General features: G+C 44.7%; 2 protein-coding genes and 1 non-coding gene across 3 annotated transcripts; 1 reads left to right on the top strand and 2 right to left on the bottom strand.

The window, feature by feature from the left end:
• The first annotated feature begins 6,761 nt into the window (after positions 1-6,761).
• Positions 6,762-15,036, top strand: LOC132382996 (trans-1,2-dihydrobenzene-1,2-diol dehydrogenase-like). The gene is made up of 7 exons (XM_059953659.1): positions 6,762-6,918; positions 7,599-7,710; positions 9,760-9,923; positions 12,883-13,135; positions 13,226-13,350; positions 14,274-14,424; positions 14,736-15,036. Exons 1-7 carry the CDS (start codon positions 6,829-6,831, stop codon positions 14,843-14,845), a joined length of 1,005 nt encoding a protein of 334 aa, XP_059809642.1. The 5' UTR covers positions 6,762-6,828; the 3' UTR covers positions 14,846-15,036.
• Positions 15,037-15,170: 134 nt separating this feature from the next.
• LOC132382997 (small ribosomal subunit protein uS17) lies at positions 15,171-18,974 on the bottom strand. The gene is made up of 5 exons (XM_059953660.1): positions 18,816-18,974; positions 18,495-18,626; positions 16,790-16,865; positions 16,027-16,156; positions 15,171-15,344 (listed from the first exon to the last, which is right to left on the bottom strand). Exons 1-5 carry the CDS (start codon positions 18,828-18,830, stop codon positions 15,221-15,223), a joined length of 477 nt encoding a protein of 158 aa, XP_059809643.1. The 5' UTR covers positions 18,831-18,974; the 3' UTR covers positions 15,171-15,220.
• LOC132383304 (small nucleolar RNA SNORD35) lies at positions 18,335-18,421 on the bottom strand. The gene has a single exon (XR_009508621.1). It is a non-coding gene; the product is annotated as a small nucleolar RNA SNORD35 (small nucleolar RNA).
• Positions 18,975-23,456: the final 4,482 nt, after the last annotated feature.

Genomic DNA, 23,456 nt, shown 5'->3' with positions numbered 1-23,456 from the left:
GTCAAGACATGCGATGCGGAGAGCGTGTAGCAGGGTTCCCCTACCCACGCGAGTGATGAATCCACGGGAAAGGCAGGGACCGAGACGGCTTGGAACCGGCAGCGTCTCGGGAGCTGTCAGTCAACGTAGGGACTCCTGAATTTTTCCCTCGGGGTTTACTCCCAAAGCCTTCCCCAGGAGTGGGTACAGCCGCAAGGCAGCGGAGGTTTGAGGTCAGAGTTTTCCTTATCCGAGGTGAGCTGCCAACCGCGGCTGATGAGCCCCGTCTGCCCGAAGCGCCTTTGCCCCTTCTCCTGTCAGTAGAAACAGTACAGCTGGGCTTGATAGCTAAGCCACGCGTGAATTTCGGGAGCTGGGCTTGGTTGCCGGAGGCTATTTGAGGTGCACTTTATTTTGAGCGTTTAATAGGCAGTGGGAGTTTGTCCCCTTTACCACAACCTTAAGGAACCAGGAAACCAGAAAGAGGGAAGATAGTCATAGCCTTTTTCCCGGGGTGGAGATGTCAAATACTAGAGCTTTGAGGTGGGAGAGGCGAAGTTTGAAGCAGGTTTACAAGGTAAGTTCTTATTGCACAGAGAGTGATAGGTGCCTGTAAGTTACTACCAGAGCGGTAATAGAAACAGACACGACAGCAACTTTGAAGGGGTGTTTAGATTGTCACATGAACAGCAATGGAAGGATTTAAAGATAAAAGGTTTTAAAAAAGATAAGCTTTATTTGTCACATATGCATCGAAACATGTACAGTGAAATGCGTCGTTCGCGTCAACAACCAATACAGAAGAGCGAGCCGGCGCGCCGTCGCCATTCAAGATTCCAGCCATGCTTCCCTGTGCCAACATCTCACTAACCTGACTGTCTTTGGACTGTGGGAGGAAACTGGAGCACCCGGAGGAAACCCACGTGGTCACGCAGAAACCTCTTACAGACAGGGGTGGGAACTGAACCCGGGTTCGCTGGCGCCATAGAATGTTACGGCAGTCGCTATGCTGTAGTGCCTATAGAAATGCTGTGTCAGCAGAGGTGATTAGTATGGACAAAGTCTTTTGGCTAAAAGGCCTATTCTTGTTCTGTTCAATGACCCAACCTCAACTATATCCTTTAATAGGCTGCACAATCCCCACTCTCCCTACTCTCATCAATAAGCCAGTACTCAATCACCGCACTCTCTCTTCTCTAATATTCAAGCCCTGCTCCATCACATTCATAGTCATAGAAAAGTACAGCACAGAAACAGGCCATTTGTCCCATCTAGTCCATGTGAAACCATTTGAATTACAGACTCCCATTGACCTGCACCCCTCCCACCCATGTACCTATCAAAACATCTCTTAAACGCTGAAATCGAGCTTGCTCAGGCAGCTGGTTCCACACTCTCACGACAAGAAGTTTCTCTTCCCATTCCCCTGGAACTTTTCACCTTTCACCCTTAACCCATGACCTCTAGTTGTAGTCCCACCCAATCTAAGCGGGAAAAGCCTGCATTTACCCTATCTCTACCCCTCATAATTTGGTATACCTCCATCAAATCTCCTTTCAATCATCTACGTTACAAGGAATAAAATCCTAACCTATTCAACCTTTCCTTATAATTCAGATTCTCCAGTCCAGCAACATCCTTGTAAATTTTCTCTGCACTCTTTGAACTGTCTTTACATCTTTCCTGTAGGTAGGTGACTAAATCTGCACAAAATCTCCAAATCTTGCCTCGCCGATGTCTTACACAACTCAACATAACATTCCATTACCCACATTTAGTACTGTGATTCAGGAAGGCCGATGTGTCAAAAACTTTTTTTGCAACCCTTTCTTCTTGTTCCACCACCTTCAATGAATTGTGGACATGTATTCCCTACATATTTTGCTTCAATGTCAGCTTCTAGGACTTCGCCTTTGGGAAGGAATTGTTCCCATTCAACAAGACTCCTTGGAGATTTGAACACAATTTCAGGAAAGGGTCCCTTTGATCCACGTTTCAGTTCCTTTAAAAACTTGAAACTCCCCTGGCGTTGACCGCATGACCTGATGTAAGCCAGCATGGATGGGTTGAAAGAATGAATAAATCTATAACTCACAAGATTCTGCAGACACTAGAAATCCAGGACAACATTCTGCTTCATCTCCTGGTTTCTAACCAGACTGACCCCTGGACCCTGAGGTACATTCCAGTCCATTGACAACTTTATCTTACCAGCTAATGATCATTAGTCTTTTTAATATTCAATCACAGTATCTGTGTTGTTCTCATTTAATCATGTTAATTTTTGCACCTTGAACTACTCTTGCACAGTCTGTTCTACAGACCTGTTAATTTGTGGGGAAAAGAATTCAGTCTTGTGATTTCATGTTATGGTCACAAGGATGCTGTTGGTGTCTGCACATTTTTCTCTTTGTGTATGAGGGTTGTATATGGACAGTTCAGACCACAAGATTGAGCCTGTGAAAGGTGAAGATAACAGCAAATCAGTCATCAGAGAGATGGTGGACTTGATTTATAGTATCACAGTCTAGGATAGGTTTGGTATCTACACTCAGCAGGCACTTTATTAGGTACACCTGTTCCTTAATGCGAATCTCTAATCAGCCAATCATGTGGCAGCAACTCAGTGCATCAGAACATGCAGACATGGTCAAGTGGTCCAGTTAGTTTTCAGACCAAACAGCAGAATGGGGACAAAATGTGATCCAAATTACCTTGACCATGAAATAATTGTTGGTTTGAGTATCTCAGAAATTGCTGATCCCCCGGGTTTTTCACACAGAACAGTCTCTAGAGTTTACAGAGAATGGCATGAAATGTGCAAAAAAAAACCCAGTGAGCAGCAGTTCTGTGGGCAAGAACTGATGAGAGAGGTCAGAGGAGAATGACCAGACTAGTTAGGAAGGCGATAGTAACTCAAATAACCACGCATTACAATAGTGGTGTGCAGAAGAACATCTCTGAGTACATAACACATCAAACCTTCAAGTGGGTGGGCTAATAAAGTGGCCACTGTGGTATGGGAGGTACCTAATGAAGTGGCCACTGAGTGTATATTGGAAAGCCCATGAGGAAGTCATGCATTCTTTAAGTGGAATTAACGGCTCCCTTTGAAGGGTAGATTTAGAAAGTTCTAAGACTAGGTCTCCCATTGAGGCCACGGCTTGTGGTGGGATGGAACCTCACATTGGGTAAAAGAAGTGTTACACTACTACAGTCCTTCCACGGTGAGGCAACACTTCATCTGTGAATCTGAATCTGTTGGGGTCATCTCTTGTACGTGGTGCTACTTTGCATCGGTGAAACCCAACCTAGACTGGGGGACCACTTTGTCGAGTACATTCGTCCATCCACAAAAAGCTGGATTTCCTAGTGGCCAACCATTTTAATTCTGGTCCCCATTCCATCCCAACACGTCGGCCCATGGACTCCTCTACTATTACTCTCGGGTTATAGAAGCAATGCCTCATATTCTGTCTGGGTAGCTTCCAACCAGATGGCATGAACACTAAACCTGGCAATTTTCCTCATTCCCCATTCTGGCTCCTCTTCACCTCCCCAAACCAGCCTATCACCTCTCTCTGATGCCCCTCCCCTCCTCCTTCCCTTTCTGCCCTGGTCCACTCTCCTCTACGATCAGATTCCTTCCTCTTCAGCCCTTTACCGTTTCCACCTTCTTACTTCACCTTCTCATTCTGGCTACTTCCCATTCCCTCTCATTCCTGATGAGCACCTAGACTGTTTATTCATTTCCACAGATTCTGCCTGATCTGCTGAGTTCCTCCAGCATTTTGCGTGTGTTCTTAAATTAATGCCTATTTTGAAGTATTGTGTGCAAATTTAGTCATCTGCCTACAGGACAGATGTAACGACAGTTGAAAGAGTGCAAAGAAGATTTACAAGGATGTTGCTGGACTGGAGAATCTGAGTTATGAGGGAAGAATGAATAGGATAGGACTTTATTCCTTGTAATGTAGAAGATTGAGAGGAGATTTGATAGAGGTATACAAAATTATCAGGGGTAGAGATAGGGTAAATGCAAGCAGGCTTTTCCCGCTTAGATTGGGTGCGACTGCAACTAGAGGTCTTGGGTTAAGGTTGAAAGGTGAAAAGTTCCAGGGGAATGGGAAGGGAAACTTCTTGTCGTGACAGTGTGGAACGAGCTGACTGAGCAAGCTCGATTTCAACATTTAAGAGATGCTTTGATAGGTACATGGATGGGAGGGGTGCAGGTCGATTGGAGCCTGTAATTTAAATGGTTTCACATGGCCTAGGTGGGCTAAATGGCCTGCTTCTGTGCTGTACTTTTCTATGACTATGAATGTGATGGAGCAGGGCTTGAATATTAGAGAAGAGAGAGTGCGGTGATTGAGTACTGGCTTATTGATGGGAATAGGGAGAGTGGGGAATTGTGCAGCCTATTAAAGGATATAGTTGAGGGTGGAGCACACTGAATAGGAGTATCAGGAATTAGGAGTGAACCGGGTTCCACAAAACAGGATGGTGAACTGTGTGGGAAGGTTGAGATTGGACCTGGTGGTCACAGGGAAGAATTGGAAAATTGGGAATATTCTTGTTGGGATATTAAAGAGTGCGACAAAATAGAACATGAGATGGGGAAGGTGGTATTTCGGTGAAGGATACCCACTATCCAGGCCATGCTCTCTTCTCGCTGCTGCCTTCCGGAAGGAGGTGAGGAGCCTTAAGTCCCACACCACCAGGTTCAATACAATTATCACCCTTCAGACATCAGGCTCCTGAACCAGCAGAGATAACCTCACTCACCACAACTCTGAACTGATTCCTCAACTTATGGACTCAACTTAAGGACAGCACAACTTGTGCCCTCAGTATTATTTATTTATTTATTTATTTATTGTTATTTGTGCTTATGTTTTGGATTTGTGTAGTTTGTCTTTTTTTTGCAGATTTTCTTTGTGTGTAGTTTTTCATTGATTCTAATGTATTTCTTTGTTCTACTGTGAATGCCTGCAAGGAAATGAATCGCAGGACAGTATATGGTGACATGCACGTACTTTGACAATAAGTTTATTTTGAACTTTTCTAGGAATGCGGAGGTGTTGGGGTAATCTGAAAGGCATGTCACAGCATCTGGGCTGCCCCCAAAGTATTTGTTTGGCTGAAGAGAAGCTCTTTTGTTGTCTAATGGTTCTGGGCTATATACATGCATATTTTGTGTGGTTGTATTTTCATTGATATTCTATGTGGGTTACTTATCTTGTACGTGCGAGGACTGGGTCTCAAGCTGTGGTGTCACCTAAGGGGTTGGGGTGTTCCACTGGGAGTGTTGTGGTCAACTAAAGTTTTCAGTAGATGGAGGGGGCGTGGTTTTAACTATATACAAGTATATTTTATGTGGCTTGTATTTTTACTTATGTTCTACATGGGCTTGTGGTCTAGTATGTGCGAAGATTGGCCCTCAAGCCACAGTGTTGCCTGGGGCGATAGTGCCCGGGGGTGGTGTCCAAGCTGAAGGACTATTGTGGTTGACTGTGGATCGATGGCACGAGCTTTCGGTTTTTTTTATTGTTATTTCACCTGTGCTTGCTATCTTTTATGTGCTATGTGTGCTTTCTGCTGTGTATGACTGTTGATACTGTGCTTTGCTCTTGGCCCTGAAGTAACGCTGTTTCGTTTGGCTGTATTCATGCACCGTTGAATGACAATTAAACTTGAACTGAATCGAAACCTTCAACATTTTGCAATCAACAATGGTTTAGGTTCTAAAGGTTCCTGCATTACTTCCACGCTATCAGTAAAACTCATTTTGAATGTTTTGGTTGGAGCAGTCAAACTCCGACTGCTCTCAATGACCCAAAGCACTCAGCAAAATTGAAACTTATTTCTCATTGGCGGTTCCATTTGCTTTAAAACATTGCTCGATCTGTTCCGTACACAAAATCCAGTTATCTGTTGTGCAACTGTAGCCAGCCATTTCTGCTTTTTAAAAAAAATAGGATTATTATCATCTCGTATTTACTGTTTAAGAACTCGCGAACCCAGCTGTTTCCTGCCCTTTTTAACTCGACAGTCTCTTCCTTTCCGAAGAACAGCCGCTGTTGGGTTTTAACTCACTGCACTGTTTTCAAAGCTCCATGATCTCGCGGAGCTTCAACGCCATCTCGGGTTCCTTCAACATTACTTCGTCGCCATTGTTGTGTTTCGTGTTTTTTTACAAAAATACTTTATTCAGGAACATTACAAAATAAAGTTAAGTTACTTACAATAAATTATGCGTTGACTCTCCGTTCCTATTCAAATTAAATATGTTTACAATAAACCATTCATTGACAAACTTTAGGCAAGGATTAAAGACTTACTATAAAATAAAAATTATTAACAGACATTTTTCTTCTTTTAACTTTGTTTATAATGTAAGCGAGGCACGCGCCTATGTCGTTGTCATGACGTATGCTAAACGCAATTTTACATATAACGGCATAAATTTTAAACAAAAAGCTTAATCTAAGATACAATATTACTGAAATATTTTTCTTTTGCATTTACAGAGTTCGTTGCCTTTTACACACTGGTTGTTTATCTGTCCGGGGTGCAAACTTGTATTGATTCTATTGCGTTCCTCGGTTTTATTGCAAGAAAACCAACTTGCGATTGTATATGGTGACACATATGTATTTAGCTACTAAATTTAGTGTGACCCGGATGCTCCGTCATTCCGAAGGCGGTACCCGTGACTCTAGGTCACTGATAGGTAGAATCTAGAGCCAGAGTTTAAACATTAATTCACTGACAGCAAAGGCAGAACCCTCCTCAATAAAAGCCAGCCGAGCACGCAGAGGCGCCGGGAGCTTGCATCGATCAGAGCACATGGCTACTCGCTGGGGAATCTGCAGCGCTGGCAAAATCAGCCACGATTTCATGGTGGCGCTAAAGACCCTCCCGGACACGGACCACCAGGTCGAAAATGGGTGGAGAGTAAAACTATACTGGGGTTGTGGGGCGAAGGAAGAGGCAACAAGGACGAGGTGAAGATGTAAACAGGGAAAGAGGCTTGAGACCAGGAAGGAAAAACGAGGGAGTTAGAGGCGAGAGTGGGATGGAATGGGAAGAGAAAAGGATTGGAGGAAAGCAGGAAGTGGGGGAGATGGATTTGGGGGGTAAAATATCAGCCAGTCGGAGAGCACTTTCCGAAATTTGACCCGTTATCTCACTCAGCCCCGCCTCTCCATGTAGCGATACTGCTGCTTCCACCTTTGGCAGCTCATTCCATATACTTGCCAGCTTTAGGGATTGAAAGTGTTGGGAAGAAGACTTATCAAGTATTTCGCGGTGGCCCGCTTAGTTCTGTGAGGGGGCTACGTGACGTGATTGGGAAGTACTTTGGGCCGCACACTATTGATTGTCCAGTAAACACGTAGCGATGTGCTCCCAGAGACCACGCCGGAGGATATCCAATGGGATATGCTTGCCTTGGAATGCAATATACACTTGGGGCGAGGATATAGCTCTGTGTGGCGGAACTGGTCGGAATCCTCCAGAATGTAGCAAAGTGTGAGGGTAAAGCCTTTGAAAGGTGCAAGACTTTTGAGAGGACTGACTGGAGCAGGAATTGTTGCAATGAACTGTTCTCTCCTCAGGCAGTTGCTGTGGCCACCCGGGACCTTTCGCGATCTCGGGACTTTGCAGAGCGACACCAAATCCCGAAATACTACGGTTCGTACGAGGAGCTGGCGAACGATCCCAATATAGGTAAGAAATCCCGGGATGTGGGCCTTGTGCCTTAGAGGGCGCTGGAGTTTAACGAGGTGTCTCCTTCCCTGCCCCATTCAGGATGTTTGAGAAGGCTCACTTTTATTAGTCGAAGCACTGAGTTTGAAAGGCTAGAGGTTACATTGCAACTTTTTTAAGACGCATTCAGTTCGGGGCACCCCACTGCAGGAAAGACGTTGAGGTTTTGGGGAGGGTGCAGAAGGGACGCTTCCTGGTTCAGAGAGCATGTGCTATCACGAGAGGTTGTTTTTCCTGGAGGCCGAGGGGAGATCTGAGTGAGCTTTGTAAGATTGAGAGACATAGCCAGTATCTTTTTCCCCAGGGTAGAAATGTCAAATACCAGAGGGTTTGCATTGAAGGTGAGGGGTAAATTATTCATTCAGTAGAGAGGCAAATGCATTAGAGGCTTTTAAGAGATGTTTAGATAGTCATATGGAGGGATAGGGATTAGATTTTAGGGGTTTTGATATACTTTCGCTGGTTCGGCACAACATTGTGGGCCGAAGGGCCTGCTCCTGTGCTGTACTGTTCTATCTTCGCTGAGTGGGCCTGTGTTTATTGCCCCTGCGCCTGCAGTGTTAGCATTCATTTCAAGGCTGCTAGAATAGAAAAGTAAAGCCAGAACATTGATGAAGCTAGGATGAAGAAACTGACCCATATACATTGGAAATGTGTGTGATCACCATACCCTGATGGGTAGTTGAGGGCACACAAGTGCAACAGCTTTTTAAGGCTACATCCACACTAGACTGGATAATTTTGAAAACGCCGGTTTCGAGTAAAAACGACAGGCGTCTACACTATGCGTTTTTAGAAATATCTCTATCCACACTGAAATGGAGATTTCAGCGAATCTCCTCTCCTGCGCAGGACACATCCACGAAAACAAGCGACACGTTTGGTGTCGAATCTCGCCGTAAAAGTGCGCGTTTGTGTAAGTTACAGACTAGAAAAACTTAAAACAACGGACAGCTGTTGGCTCTCACGCAGGAGAACTTAAAACTAAAAAAAAACAAATACTGGAGCGTACGGCGGCAACCGACAGAGTTCACGGACAGATTGACCCGGCTGACGACGAACATTGAAAAACTGACTAACTCTGTTGCATTAATAAAGCACCTTGTTAGATGTATAAAACATGTCGCATCAGTATTATCTTGTATTTCCTTACAATGTTACATTAGGCTGTTACACATCTATTGTCAGAGTACTTGCATAAAACCACCTTCATAACAGCAAGGACAGAAAACAGGGCAAAGTGAGTACAGTATATTTATTTATTCAGTAAGTTATGGGTCAGAGTATTTGGTGAGTACATTTCTAACTCTTCTGGCTTCAGTCTCTTTGCTGTCTGTTCTGAAATTGTTAGGTTGCATTCAAGAAAACAATGAAATAACGCACTGCTGTCTGATAGCTTTTTCAGAAGTCTCGGTTACGCTGTCCACACTGATCTGCCCAAGCAGTGTTTTCAAAATTACACACCCTGGAGAGCGTTTCTGAAAAGCTCTGGTTCCAGGGGACGAAAACACCATTTTAGTGTGGACGGAGGGTAAAAACGAAGAGAAAAAGCTTTGGTTACGGATTTATCCTGCATAGTGTGGATGTAGCCTAAGAGACTACATATTGCAGCAATGGTGTGCTGGTGGTGGAAGAAACACTTACAGGCTGGCAGAAGGGGTGCCACTGACAATTTGTCTGGGGTGGTGTTGAGTTTTTAGAGCAGGGGTTCCCAACCTTTTTTTGAGGCGTGGACTACTACTACTAACCAAGGCCTGTAGACCCCAGGTTGGGAACCCCTGGTCTAGTGTTGAGCTTCACCCACTTAGGCAGAGATATTGCATTTTCAGTATAAAATAACCGGTGGTCAGACCTTATCAATGGGACTTTTACAGGCCTTGCCACTTAAAACTGCAGCCATTGGGACATTCTATATTGGTGTTCCTGCTCAGGTTGAATAACTTTAGCCTGTGGATCGGGAGAAAAGGAGGTTTTTCCCCACAAAGTAACAATGAATGAATTAATTAACAGATGTTGTCTACGTGGGGACCATTAACACGCAGCACCTGGACATGACTTTGCTCATGCTTCAGGCAGGGAAGAATGTTCTCTGTGAGAAGCCCATGGCCATGAATCTGAGAGATGTTCAAAAGCTGGTGCGTACAGCCAGAGCCTGCAACTGCTTCCTCATGGAGGTGAGTGCACTTCATGATAGCAACTGCTGATAAGAACAGACCAGATGGAGCTGGAAATTATTTCCCATTTCAGTCAGGCATGCATGAAGAAAAAGTGATACTATTAATTCCCATTAAACACTCCCAGCAAGGTTAATTATAGTCCCTTCCACACTGTCAAAGCAGCAACACACAAAATGCTGGAGGAACTCAGCAGGCCAGGCAGCATTTTGTGTGTGTTGCTCAGAAGGCCTTTGACAAGGTGCCACACGAGACTGCTTACCAAGTTAAGAGCCCATGGTATTATTACAGGAAAGTTACTAACAGAGGATTGGCTGATTGGAAGGAGGCAGCGAGCGTGAGTAAAAGGATCCTTGCCTGGTTGGCCGCCAGTGACTAGTGTTCCGCAGGGTTCAGTGTTGAGACCGCTTCTTTTTATGCTGTATATAAATGATTTAGATGATGGAATAGATGGCTTTGTGGCCAAGTTTGCAGAAGATACTGTTACATACCCCGTAACTGGGTCACTTACCAGCAAAGATAGAGAGGTCCGTTGAAGTCTGATGGTACTATTTTTAACAGTATTTATTAATAAAAACACACAAAAAATAGCAAAGCAAACAAACAGATAATATACGTCATCACTACTAAGTCTAAAAGCACAGGTATAATAATAATCACTAAGAAATAGCTCTGTCGTTGTCTAGGGGATAATGTATTGTCCGATGGAAATATAAAAGTCACTCTAGTTCATGCAGGCTGCAGCCTTTGGTTGGAGTAAGAGAGAAAGTTTAAAACCTGCCCATTCCTTTTATGATGTCAATCCTTCAAGAGTCGTTGGGGCTGATTTCTCCTTTGTTTTAGCTAAACTCATTCTTCCGTGGTAAGGCCCACCAATTCTGAGGTAAATGGAAAAGGACGCACGTGGGCTTTCCACCGGCTGTGCTATTACGCTTACAGGATTTCTAGCATTTCTTCTGGTGCGTCTAAAGGAGTGGTTCCCCAGACCTTATTTTATCCTTACTCACAGGATCTCAGATGTCAATCAGGTTGGAATGATGCCATCCCCCAACCAGCCCACGTTGCTCATTCCCAGGGCTTCCATGAAGTACAGTACTCAATACACAATTCCGTCTCCAAGAGACAATGGCCGTTTCCCGTGGCTTTGTATCGCTGAGGGGCCAGGACATTCCAAACCCCTTTGTGGATTCTGCATGTCTTTCTCTCATTTCCTGGGTCTCTTGACCTGATTTAATAGCGATCTTGCAATTCTCAAAAAGGAGGGGGCTTCTTTGTACCCTTTGAGTTGGGGCACAGGTGTAACAATACGAAGTCTGGTGGAGGGGCAGGTAGTGTTGAGGAAACAGATAAAATGCAGAAGGATTTTGGAGAATGGACAAGTGGTAAATGAAATATAATGTTGGAATGTTAGTATAATGTTATAATGGTCATGCACTTTGGTAGTAGAAAATAAAACGTGTGGACTATTTTCTAAACAGGGAGAAATTCTAGGAATCTGAGATGCAGAGGGATTTGGGAGACCTTGTACAGAACACCCTGAAGGTTAACTTGCGAGTTGAGTCAGTGGTGAGGAAGGCAATTGCTATGTTAGCATTCATTTCCAGAGGTCTAGAATAGAAGAGCAAAGATGTGAGGCTGAGGCACTGATGAGGCTCACCTTGCATATTGTGAACAGTTTTGGGCTTAGAAAAGGTGTGCTGACATTGGAGAGGGTCCAGAGGAGGTTAAGGATGATTCCAGGAATGAAAGGGTTATCATACGAGGAATGTTTGGCTCTGGGTCTGTACTCGCTGGAATTCAGGAGGATGAGGGGGGGATCCCATTGAAACCTTTTGAATGTTGAAAGGCCTAGACAGTAGATGTGGAAAGGATGTTTCCCATGGTGGGAGAGTCTAGGACAAGAGGGCACAGCTGCAGGATAGAGCGGTGCCCTTTCAAAACAGATGCGGAGAAAATTCTTTAGCCAAAGGGTGGGGAATTTGTTGCCACAGGCAGCTGTAGAGACCAGGTCATGGGGTGTATTTAAGGCAGAGATTGTTAGGTTCTTGATTGGACATGGCATCAAAGTTTACAGGGAGTAAGCTGGGAACTGGGGTTGAGATGATAGAAAAAAGATCAGCCATGATCGAATGGCGGAGCAGACTTGATGGGCCAGATGGCCTAATTCTGCTATGTCTTATGGTCTTATTTCCAGCATCTGCAGATTTTCTCTTGTTTGTGAAAGTCCAAAGTGGATTTGTTATCAATGTTTATGTATAACTTTGAGATCCATCTCCATACAAGCAACCACAAAACTAAATAAACCCATTATATAAAAAAAAACAATGTGCCAAAAAAATCCAAATAGTGCAAGCAAAAAACACTCAGAACTGAAGTTCACAAACAGGAATCCACAGCCATGAAGCCAAGCACAGCCACTCTCAGAACCAGTTAAGGCCACAGTTCAGACGAGTGAAGCTCGCCAACTGTTCTGTTCTGTCCCTCTTTTGGCCCAACACCCTGACCTTTTCAATCTCGTCTGGTGCTTAAATTGTTCACACCTTGGGTTGTTCCTTGTCCTCAGACACAAGGCCCTACTGCTTCAATATGCCTTCAGCCTTGCACTCTGGCCCAGGCACTGCCCTCACCTCAGTAACATATTAAAGCTCCCTCTACAGTAGTAAAACCATTTATGCCAAGCTCTGCATTTGCAACAGTCCTTTCATCATCACAAATTGTGTTTAATATACATCTGCTTTGAGCTAATATCCCAGAATGTTGGAAACTCCAAAAAGTCATCTTGGAATCCAAGAGGACTATGTACCCAAGACACCTGACACTGTAGCTTTGGGCTCTAACTACACATGCTTGAGAGTTGTACATTTTAAGCAAACAATTTTACTGACTAAATTAAGATCACATTTATATATTTTTAAAAAGCAACACATTGTGTGGGCCCTGGTCCTCAATTGTTTTACAGGGATTTTGGTCAAGGTTTTTCCCTGTCTACAAGAAGATTCGCTGTCTACTATCTGAGAATCACGTGGGGGAGGTTAAAATGATGAGAGCTGAATTTGGCACTTGGATGCTGGAGACTCCACGAGTGGTGGAGAAAGAGTTGGGTGGAGGAGTACTCCTGGATATTGGCTGCTACTGTGTACAGTTTGCCTGCATGGTTTTCAATGGTGAGAAGCCAGATTCCATTCATGCTACAGGATTCCTCACTGAGAAAGGCAAGTATGAACCATTCTATGAGACACAGTCCAAAACCCATCACTTCAGAAAGCCTCTACAAATGCCCCTTTCCTCTTGTATTACTGCAGGTATTGATGAAACAGTGAACATCGTACTGAAGTACTCCAGGAAACGCATGGCTATATTAACTGCAACTATGGCAACACACCTTCCTAACCAGGCAGTTATCAGTGGTACCAAGGGCATAATCACGGTAATTCTTTGCCCTTACCTTGCTTTTGATGATAGATCTGTGGTATTTTTACTCAATACTGTAGAGCCCGACAGCAGCAACTGTAGAGGTTTGACGTCCATTCCTGCAGCCACCCTCAGCTCGAATCTAATTAAATTTGCCGACAACACATTGATTGGCCTAATGTTCCCTAGGCCCCTACCATTCACTGTTATCTTATTAGACCTCCCAAAATACATTACCTCACACCAGTCAATCATGTATAAAACTCCACCATGAACTGTCCCAAGCAGAGATATTGAAAGGACGGTTGGGCAGGGGGTAGCAACCGTAAAAACCCAGTGCTACAGAAACACCAGCAGAAGCTCTGGAGACCACCACCCTGGGACAGAAAGAATCTTAGAAGATGGGCTACATCTGGGGACAATTTGGAAGACTGGCCAGTTATAGAGGACTTTTGCAAGTTGCTGTTGCCCCAGTAGAGGTGATGGGCTAAAGAATTGGGTTCCATTTACCACTGTCCTTCTCAGCTTGCTACTCCTTATTCTGTAGTCAAACATGCTATCACTACATCCTGTCATTACCAGCAGGGTCATTGGCTTCCAGTCATTAAAGTAACCCCCATCCACTTTGTCCCACTACCAAACCAATATTGATCCTATTTGGCGACTTGTCTTGAATTTCTCCGAGATTTTCATCTTTCGAATCAGCCTTCCAATGTGGATCTTGTCAAAGATCTTACTGAATTCACGCAAGCTACATCAATACCTTATGCTCATTAATATATTTAGTTGCCTCTTAAAATCATAGACAGGCTCCCTCTCCCCCACAAAAGGTGCACTGACCAACAATGCCTTTCCAAGAGAACATGATTGTTACACTATTCAAGCTGTGGCCTACACTAGAAAGCTGTATTCTGCTCAATGACATGTCTTTGTTCCAAGGTGCCAACCCACATGTGGTGCCCCACAAGTCTCATGGTCAATGGAGTCATAGAGGAGTTCCCATTGCTGACTCCATCTCAGCCCCTCAACTTCACCAACAGTATTGGTCTAAGGTACGAGGCAGAGGAAGTACGGCGGTGCCTTCAGAAAGGTAAGACGCATGCAAATACCACTTACCAGTTCCATGTAACATCCTACCCATCCTTCAGGATACCCAGTGAAACTAACTGCTCTAACGGGTAGGGGGGTGTTTATGGACTGCCTGTCAGATTACCACTCCAGTGGTTTGATGGTAACAGTGGGGAGTGGGGTAGGATAACAAATCAATGTTATTACCATGGGGAGCATTGTCATTGAGATAACATTTCTGTTTTTGGCTAGAGTCAATGCTCCCTGTGGCTCACAGGAAGGAACACGAGTGCTATTTTGAAAGCAATAGTTTTTCTGTTATTTCACTTGCAGGACTGAAGGAAAATTCCCAGATGACACTGGCTGACAGCGAGCTGGTGATGAGCATTTTGGATGAGGTTCGACAGCAGCTTGGGGTGGAATACAGTCAAGACGTAGCTTGAAAATAAGAATGCTGACACCAGTGCCATTACAGAGCCATGTCTGACTCAAACTGCACAGGAACCAATGTTTGCACATGTGCACACTTCTGTCCATTACATAGATTTTTTGTCTGTCTTGAAATAGGCAACCAGATTAGAAAGATCGTATGATGTAATCAAATCATCACAATAAACTGCACCTGACATCTGAATATTGAGTCAATTCAATTGCCAACACTGTATTCCACAAGTAGCTCAGTTAATCTGGGGCCAATCCCCCCCCCCCCCCCACCTTTCCTCAACACTAGCAGAATCTGTAGTTCAGTGAAATGCTGGCACCAAGTGACATATTTTCACAAAGACTTTATTGTAGATGATTTACATTACAACTACCCTTCAAAATTTCTGGAACTGTTTCTTGGCTCCTGCAGCCTTGGTGACTTTGAGGACGTTGAAACGCACAGTCTTACTGAGGGGTCGACACTCTCCAACGGTCACACTGTCTCCATTCTGCACATCCCTGGAACAGGTGACACAACAGTTAAGAGTAGAGCAAATCTGCCCTGTTTGACAATACAAAAACTCAGTGCCAGGATCAAATACCCACCCATGAAACAAATGCTACTGCAGAAGAGCAGGTGGAGGGACCGGGCCACTTGCTTAGCCATAATCTCACACCAGCAGGACCACCAGGGTAGCTGGCTATCACATCCCAACCCATGCAAACACCATTTCCCCCAAAGCTGCCAACGTCCAGATTTATACCACCGCGTGTGGTGCCAGCAAAAGATTTTTAATCAGCTCCCACACTACCATATTCACATAGCTTCTCTGTAGAACACTGGGCAAGGGGGCTAAGAGAGAAAACGAAAGAGTTGAGTTTGAGCTGATGGACCCTTTGGGTGACTGCACAGCAACTTGTGGTTAGTTAAAAAACCAGCTGATACTAACATTCTTCTATGGTCCGTGGAATTAACAAGATTCCTCTCAGCAAAGGACCTCTCCTTCCATCAACCACTCCCAGTACAGAAGTGCCCTGAGTACCTGACCAATAAACAAGGAGTAGCAGTTGAAAACAAAATAGAGCAATGCAGCCAGAGAGAGCATTTCCTCCTTGGATATGGATGTTAGCTCAAGCTGTTTCTACCCTCACTCCTCCAAACAAAGAGACAGCTTCAATACACAATTCAACCGTGTAGTACCTGAAGCAAGGGGATAAGTGCACAGACATGTTCTTGTGTCGCTTCTCAAAACGGTTGTATTTCCTGATGTAATGAAGGTAGTCTCTGCGAATAACAATGGTCCGTTGCATCTTCATTTTAGTTACAACACCTGGTAAAGAAAGCAGGAAGTTAAAGGCAAATCATCCTTACAGAATAATACCATGTACCCAGAACCCAAGAGTTGACTGACACTTGATACAAGCCAAAATCGCAAGACCGGAATTACTTTGTACAACCCATTAGTTTCAGACTTTCTTTCCCAACCCAATGATGGAAAGGACAAAATTACACTAAACAATCACCGTATCTCTTCTCCACTAACATCAACCGTTATTTATAATGCTGCAAAGTTGGACAAGATTTCACAAAAGAACTTTGAAACCCAAATATTCCAGAAAACATCCCCCACAATAGAAATACAAAACCAATATAAAGAATACATTTACACAGCACTTTTATATTTGACCTTATTTGTATCCCACGCTGTAACACACAGCATCAGTGTGGGTCGCAAGTGTAATCACCAAACCAGCAACTTCAATCAATCTGACCATTTCAACACGGCACAGTATCTACACCGTAAATCTTCCCAGGTACAAGCAATAACTGAAGGACTGAAAAATGATCACTACCAAATAACTTCCCATACAAACCTCCCATTTCAATTGTCCTACTACAGAGCTTGCATGGGAGCCACTACTTTCTCAGAATAGAACAGATTTAACCAGATTGACATCCCTACCTGTGAGGATACGCCCTCGAATTGACACATTCCCAGTAAATGGACATTTCTTGTCAATGTAGGTTCCATCAATGGCCTAGGAACAAAGGATCACACATTACACAACTGGGTGATGTTATGAAGTGAGTGCATTAGGGAATCATAAACACAAGAGATTCTGTTATGCAGATGCTAGAAATCAAGAGCAACACAAAATGCTCAGCACGTCAAGCAGCATCTATGGAGAGGAATAACAAGGGAATCAGATACTAATTTGTTTCTCCAGTAGCTTATGTAAGATATATACTACCACTATCTATCATTGTCTCTTATACACCTCTATCAAGTTACTGGTCATCCTGCTACACTCCAAAGAAAGGAGTCCTTGCTCACTCAACCATTCCTCTTTTGACATGTGACCTCATCCTGACAAATCTCAGTACCATCTCTAAAACTTTTATGTGTTTCCTATAAAGAGACCAAAACTGAATTCAAAACTCCAGGTGTGATCTAACCAGAGCATCACCAACCTTCACACCATCTGCACAAGAGGAGCAGGTCTTGTAGCCCTTCATGACTGCCATTTGATGAGATGATGGCAAATGTTTTAATTCACCACTGTTTTGTGCAGTTCTATGTTTGACAATACATGCTTAGTGCAAGTCATGATGTTTACTCAAAGCTCATCTAAAATTTATGCAGTAATATATTAATGAATAGGATGAAGGCACCAATGGCAATTTGTTGATAAATAGGTAGGAAAGCACACAATGAGAATATAGATAATGCGATGGGTTAAATAGGAAGATAAAAGAGCTGTTGAGTTAAAATTAGTGGGTACTGGCGGCAGGTGTCGAACAGCAGAAAGGGACTATTCCACACTGGATCTTTAAATAAAAACAAAAACTACATAACAAAAAAATTTGTTACAAAACATTAGGAGTAAATGGCAATAGATGAACACCAGGCTGCAGATGCATCTAGATTTGCGGATGGCTGGTATGCAAATTATAAAGCTAAGAAAGATACTGTTTATTGAGAGGAATTAAAAAGCAGCAAAAATATTCTTCAGTTATATAGAAAATTAGTGAATTCACACTTTTAACACTGAGTCTTTGAAACTCTTTCAAAGGACTGACATTATCTTTGGATATTTAAGACATACAGATTTTTGCTAGCAAGGGCTGAGAGTCAGGTCACCCAGCAATGTATTTGATGGCGAAAGCAAAGTTCACATGCCATCTCACCAGCATGTTATAATGGGGAGGGGGGGGGAGAGAAGAGAAGGAAGCATTTTCTCAAAGCAGACATCCCGGCTTTCAGATCAAACACGAGGAAATCTGCAGATGCTGGAAATTCAAACAGCAGCACACACAAAATGCCGGTGGAACACAGCAGGCCAGGCAGCATCGATAGGGAGAAGCGCTCTCGGCGTTTCGGGCCGAGACCCTAGATTTCAGTTTTAAAGTCACGAGCAGGTTTGCGGCAACGAGATCCAGCTCAGCCTCCAGGTTTCTGAAGGACGGATCAAGGCTCAGAGCGCTGCTCCGGTATCTCTGTGTGCAGAGAGGCGCATCAGTGAAGCCATTAGGCGTTGTCTTCAGCATCCCGGAGAGATTCGGAAGACCATCGTGAGAATGACCATCATTTGCAGCCCGGCACCTCGGCTTTTCCCCTCTCCCAACCACCCCCTGCCCGAAGACAGAGCCACAAGCCCGGGGCTCACCTCTCGCGGGGTCTTGAAGCCTAGGCCCACATTGCGGTGGTAGCGCGGCAGCTTCTCCTTGGCGCCCTCAGCCGCTAACACGCGCTTCTTATTCTGGAAGACAGTCGGCTGCTTCTGGTAGGCGCGCTCGGTCTGTGAAGGGAGGCAAAAGGCAGCGGTTACGGCCCCGGCAACCGCTCTCGGGACGCCGGCACGCTCCCACGCTTTCCTCTCCCAGTCGCGATCCTCCACCCCCAGGACCGTCCAGCCTCACACCCGCTACCCCCGACTGCCGAAGCCTCTGCCCCGGGCCAGGCCTCTAGGCCCGCCGCCCTCCGGTACCTGGTTGTCCGCCATCTCGAGCGCCGCACGCTGACGAAAGAGACCTAGGGCTGGCCACGGGGTCGCTTAAGCACCAGCGCACGGCAGGAAGTGACGGCGAGTTAGGGCGGAAGTGAAGCCGGTGGAACTGTCCGATTGAGAAAGGCAAAGCGCGATCGCGGGGGCGCCGTATCTTCAGCACCGGGGCATGCTGGGTGATCTGCAGTGACGTTTCTGAGATGGAGAAACCCCGTTATTTTAAAAAGTTATGTGTAATTCCCTGGTTAGGAGCATGTTTTATTGTATTACTGCACTTATGCTGTTGAGTATATTTTTTACTGAAGTTTTTTGTAAAACGCAGTGTTTAGTGTTAATCAAACTTTACAGTCCAGTATTTCGCTTTCTGCTAATCTAAGGAGTCGTTTGATTAGTTTATAGGAAAGTCGTATTAGTATTTGGGGCTTGTCCTGGTAACATTCTGTACAATGGGATTGGATAGGAGATTGGCGGCATGGGTCTTTGTGCAGAGAAAAGGCTCCTCGGAGGAAGACCAAATACTCCTGAGCTGGCTAGTTAGTTCGTAACGGACTTTGAGGAAAGTTTTGAGTCGTGCCTGGTGCTTTTCACGCGGATCGTGAGTAATTAAAGCGAAACCCACGACTACCCAGCAACGAGCTCCAACTTTGAAGTGCACATTATCGACTGTAATGGGCTTTTTTCCCTGTTAACTGTTAAAGTTGATGTACTTCCACATTAAGTTTATGCTGGTGCAAGTTTCTGGAGAACTTTAACTTTTGCATGGGACAGTATTTTGCAGCATTCATTATAATTTTCGATCCCTTAAACGGAACATTCCAGCTTTCCTGTTTGTGTAGAACCTGAATCATTCCGACCTTAAACTTGTGCTGTTTCACCGTTACTTGTCTCACCGTTATCCGTGCGTTGTTGAATCCCCTGTTGGTTAGCCAGAGATAACGGTGAGCAGGGTTACATTTTTGAGGGCTTCGTTCTGGGATGAAATGCTGTATAGTGTAAGGATTGAATAAGCGGTGTATTTGCGTGTAAGCTAGTGCTTTGTGGAATTTAAGGTGCGTCATAATCAAAGTTTTGTAATATGGATGCCGCGGAGATCAAGCTCTGGTGCTATGAGAAGGGATTATCCACTCGAAATGCATGTGTCTTGAGCGGGATTTCTGCCCGAGTTACTGATGAGATGTTATATAGGACGTTGAGTTCTGTGAAAGTGTTGGGGAAAGTCACACTGATTGATCGGCGTTTTGATGACTCAGTTGGTAAAGGTGTGGCGTTAGTGCAAACCGCCAATGACGTAACTGAAATCGCGCTGCCCGATAGGGTAGGGTTACCTGGAGAGGCGGGGCTACGGTCAGTCCGTATCTTTAGAGTTGGCGAGAATGGAAGTGAGGATGAAGATTTTAAAAGACAAATTCTTCGCTTTTCTGCGGAGTGAGGGGAAGACCTTGTCTGATGTGAGAAGTCTAATGGGCCCCTCAGCTGCTGATGTAAATTCTGAGCGGGTTTTGGCTGTTACATCACTGTTCGATAAATGCCTAATCTATGGTGGGTTGAGCATGCTTCTTGGACTGGAGGCACACCCAGTGGGGAAGAAACTTGTGTGGAGCAGGTAGCCCAGTTACTGGATGGATGGCAGTGCTCAGATGATAAGGAAAAGCAGAGATTGACAGAGTTTAAAAGGGGCGGCCGCTGATATAGAGAGATTATTAAAGGCAGGAAATCCTTTAGTCATGTCAGCTAACTATATGCAAGTACCAGAAGACACTTCAGCTGACCTCATGATGAAGTTTAGGCACACATTCCAGGAGGAAGGAGAGAGGCTTTTCGACTACCTTTTTAGGTTAGAGAAACAGCTGAATCGTTTGTGCGGTAAAGGGGCCGTTCGACTGGCTGAGATAAATCGTTTGAGGATGGAGCAAGTCGGAGGGGTGCGCTGAAGCACGACTTGATTGCTCGACAAATTCGAGTAACCTGCAAGATGCGCCCTCCTCCGTCTTTTGTTGAGTTAATTGGAGAAGTGAGAGAGGAGGAAAATATGATTGAGAAATGCGATAGTCGGGTAATGTCTTCAGTTGTAGCTCCTGAAGCAGAGGTTTCTGAAAATGAAATGAGAACCAAACCAGCCACATTATTTCAGTCGATGCCTTCTGTTACTGCAGCTGAACATGGCACCTCCACTAGGAAACCCAGCCTGCCTGTGGGACTTGCTAAGCAGAGGAATGCTGCCGAAAGGGGCCTTTTGACCAGGAGGACGACTGGTGTTTTCTGTTACAACTGCGGAGAGGATGGACATTTCAAGCAGGAGTGTGTAGAACTGGAAAACCACTGGAAAGTGACCCAGAGGTTGCTCAAACAGAAAAAGAAGACAGGAAATTTCAGAGGCACCCAGTAAGGGAATGGCCTGGCATCCCAGAGAGAATATGTTCCAATCAGTGTATCAAGCGATGTACAAAGCTGCAAAATCCCATTCCTGAATGGTTAGTGAGGCCAAGTTCTGATGTCACCGTACAGATTGAAAGCATGCTAGACCCATACTTGATACAGGTTCTCAAGTTACTTCACAAATCCTTTTACAACAGGCGCTTGACGCATTCACCATTGAAGCTGGAATTATCTCTGAGTCGAGAAGTCCCTATGCATCGCCCATAATGGTGGTGAGGAAGAAGAATGGGAAGGTGTGTGTGTGTGTTGATTATCAACACTGAACAGGATACTCTGGTCACCGGAGCGAAGTAAACTGGTTCAGTGTCTCAGATCTTGGAGACAAATGAGAAAATCGCAGATGCTGGAGATCCAGGCAACACAAACAAAATGCTGGAGGAACTCGGGGAGGCAGCACCTATGGAAAAGAGTCGACAGTTGACCGCTGCCTTTGCTGTATGTACTGCACACAGACTCAAGCCGTGAAGGATTAGGCGGCGTTTTATATCGAGGCCAAGGTAGAGAGTTGAGATGTGTTGCTTTCATCAGCCTGAGTTTGTCACCATGTGAGTGGAACCACCCTGCTGTGTACAAATTGGAGTTTCTGGCAGTGGTAGATGAATTAGGTGACTATAAGATGCCAAGTTCAAGGTGAGGACCGACAACAATCAACTAACTTGTATTTTGATCTTGGCAAAATCAGGTTGCTGGTTGGCAGTGTTTTCTGTGTATGATTTCAGCCTTGAATACATGCCTGGAAGCCAGCAACGGACAGAGAGTGAGAGGACGTAACCTGCCTTTTGGTGTTAAAGCAATGTGCCAGCTTTGCACAGTTGGAAAATCGGAGCAAAGACTATGGCCTGAGAGAGCTGTTGATCATTCAGAAGCTTCTAGCCATGCCATTCCACAAGCCTATTGCAACCTGACCGTGCTGAATATGAAGCAGTTGCCCGCCTTGAGTCCTGCTGAATTGTCAGCAGCACAGCAAGACCTTGTACAGGTGACATCTGGTCATCTGCTGTCAAAGAAGATATGGCCAAAATTGAGAAGACACAATACCCTACTGATGAGGGAGTGGGACAAACTGGAGTTGAGGAACTAAGTTCTATATAACTTTATGTCCCAGTTGGTTTTGCCTGAGAAGTAACAGAAGATTGTACTGAGGTCACTTCATGATGGCTCAGGTCATTTGGAATTTGAGAAGACCGACGGATTGGTCAGAGATTGGTTCTTTGGCCACAGGTGAAGCCTGAAGACAAAGTTGTGCATCTTTTGTATTCGGAGTAAGACGCTACCGAAAAGAGTTGCTCCCTTGTCTCATCGCCAAAGCACGAGACCACTTGATTTAGTGTGCTTGGATTTCCTTTCCATCGAGCCTGATTCCAATAATGCTGCGAATGTCTTGGTCATCACTGACTACACCTGATGTGCTCAAGCCTTTTCCACAAAGGATCGGAGACCATCCACAGTTGCAAAAATGTTACGGGACAAATATGTTATTCGTTATGGCCTCCCAAGAAGGGCACACGGTGATCGGGGAAGGGATTTTTGGAAGTTGGCTCATAAATAAGTTACTGAACATGTTTGGAATCAAAGTTGAGGACTATACCATATCACCCTCAAAGTGATCTTCAGCCTGAAAGATTCAGCAGGACATTGCTAGACACGACTGGAACTGTGGATGCCAACAAAAAGAGTAACTGGAGCCAGCATATGGGATATTTGGTACACTGCTACAACTGTACTCAGAATTAAGCCACTGGCTACCCGCCGTACTATTTCAGTTTTGGAAATGAAGCAAGATTATCTGTGGATCTTTTGCTTTGGGACCACCGATGAGGACTTGCCGCAGAAGATGTATCTCAAATATGATGTGGAGAGAACTGCAAAAAGTTTGAGCTAGCAGCAGTTTCAACTATCAAACAAAACAAGAAGAGATATAATCAAAAGTTCAAGTTCTTTCAACTGATGCCTGGAGATAGTTCTGTTAAGACATTTGGGCCAACAGGTTGGCTGACTGCTGGATTTCTACCCAGCCGGAGCCAGATGCCAAATTAGCCAGTTTTCCGGTTGAAGCCAGGAGGTAGGAATGGTCCTATCAAAAGTCTCCCTTGGAATCATCATTTACCTCTGGGGCAGGGAGTGCACGTTGACCCAAGGGCCGACACGACGCCTACACCTAGTAAAAGAACTCTGCAAAGGAGAAGG

The sequence above is a fragment of the Hypanus sabinus genome, chromosome 29, assembly GCF_030144855.1.
Source record: "Hypanus sabinus isolate sHypSab1 chromosome 29, sHypSab1.hap1, whole genome shotgun sequence".
In the NCBI taxonomy this organism is placed as follows: Eukaryota; Metazoa; Chordata; class Chondrichthyes; order Myliobatiformes; family Dasyatidae; genus Hypanus; species Hypanus sabinus.
The sequence above is the reverse complement of the archived record's forward strand: the minus strand, read 5'-3'. Positions and strand labels throughout refer to the sequence as shown.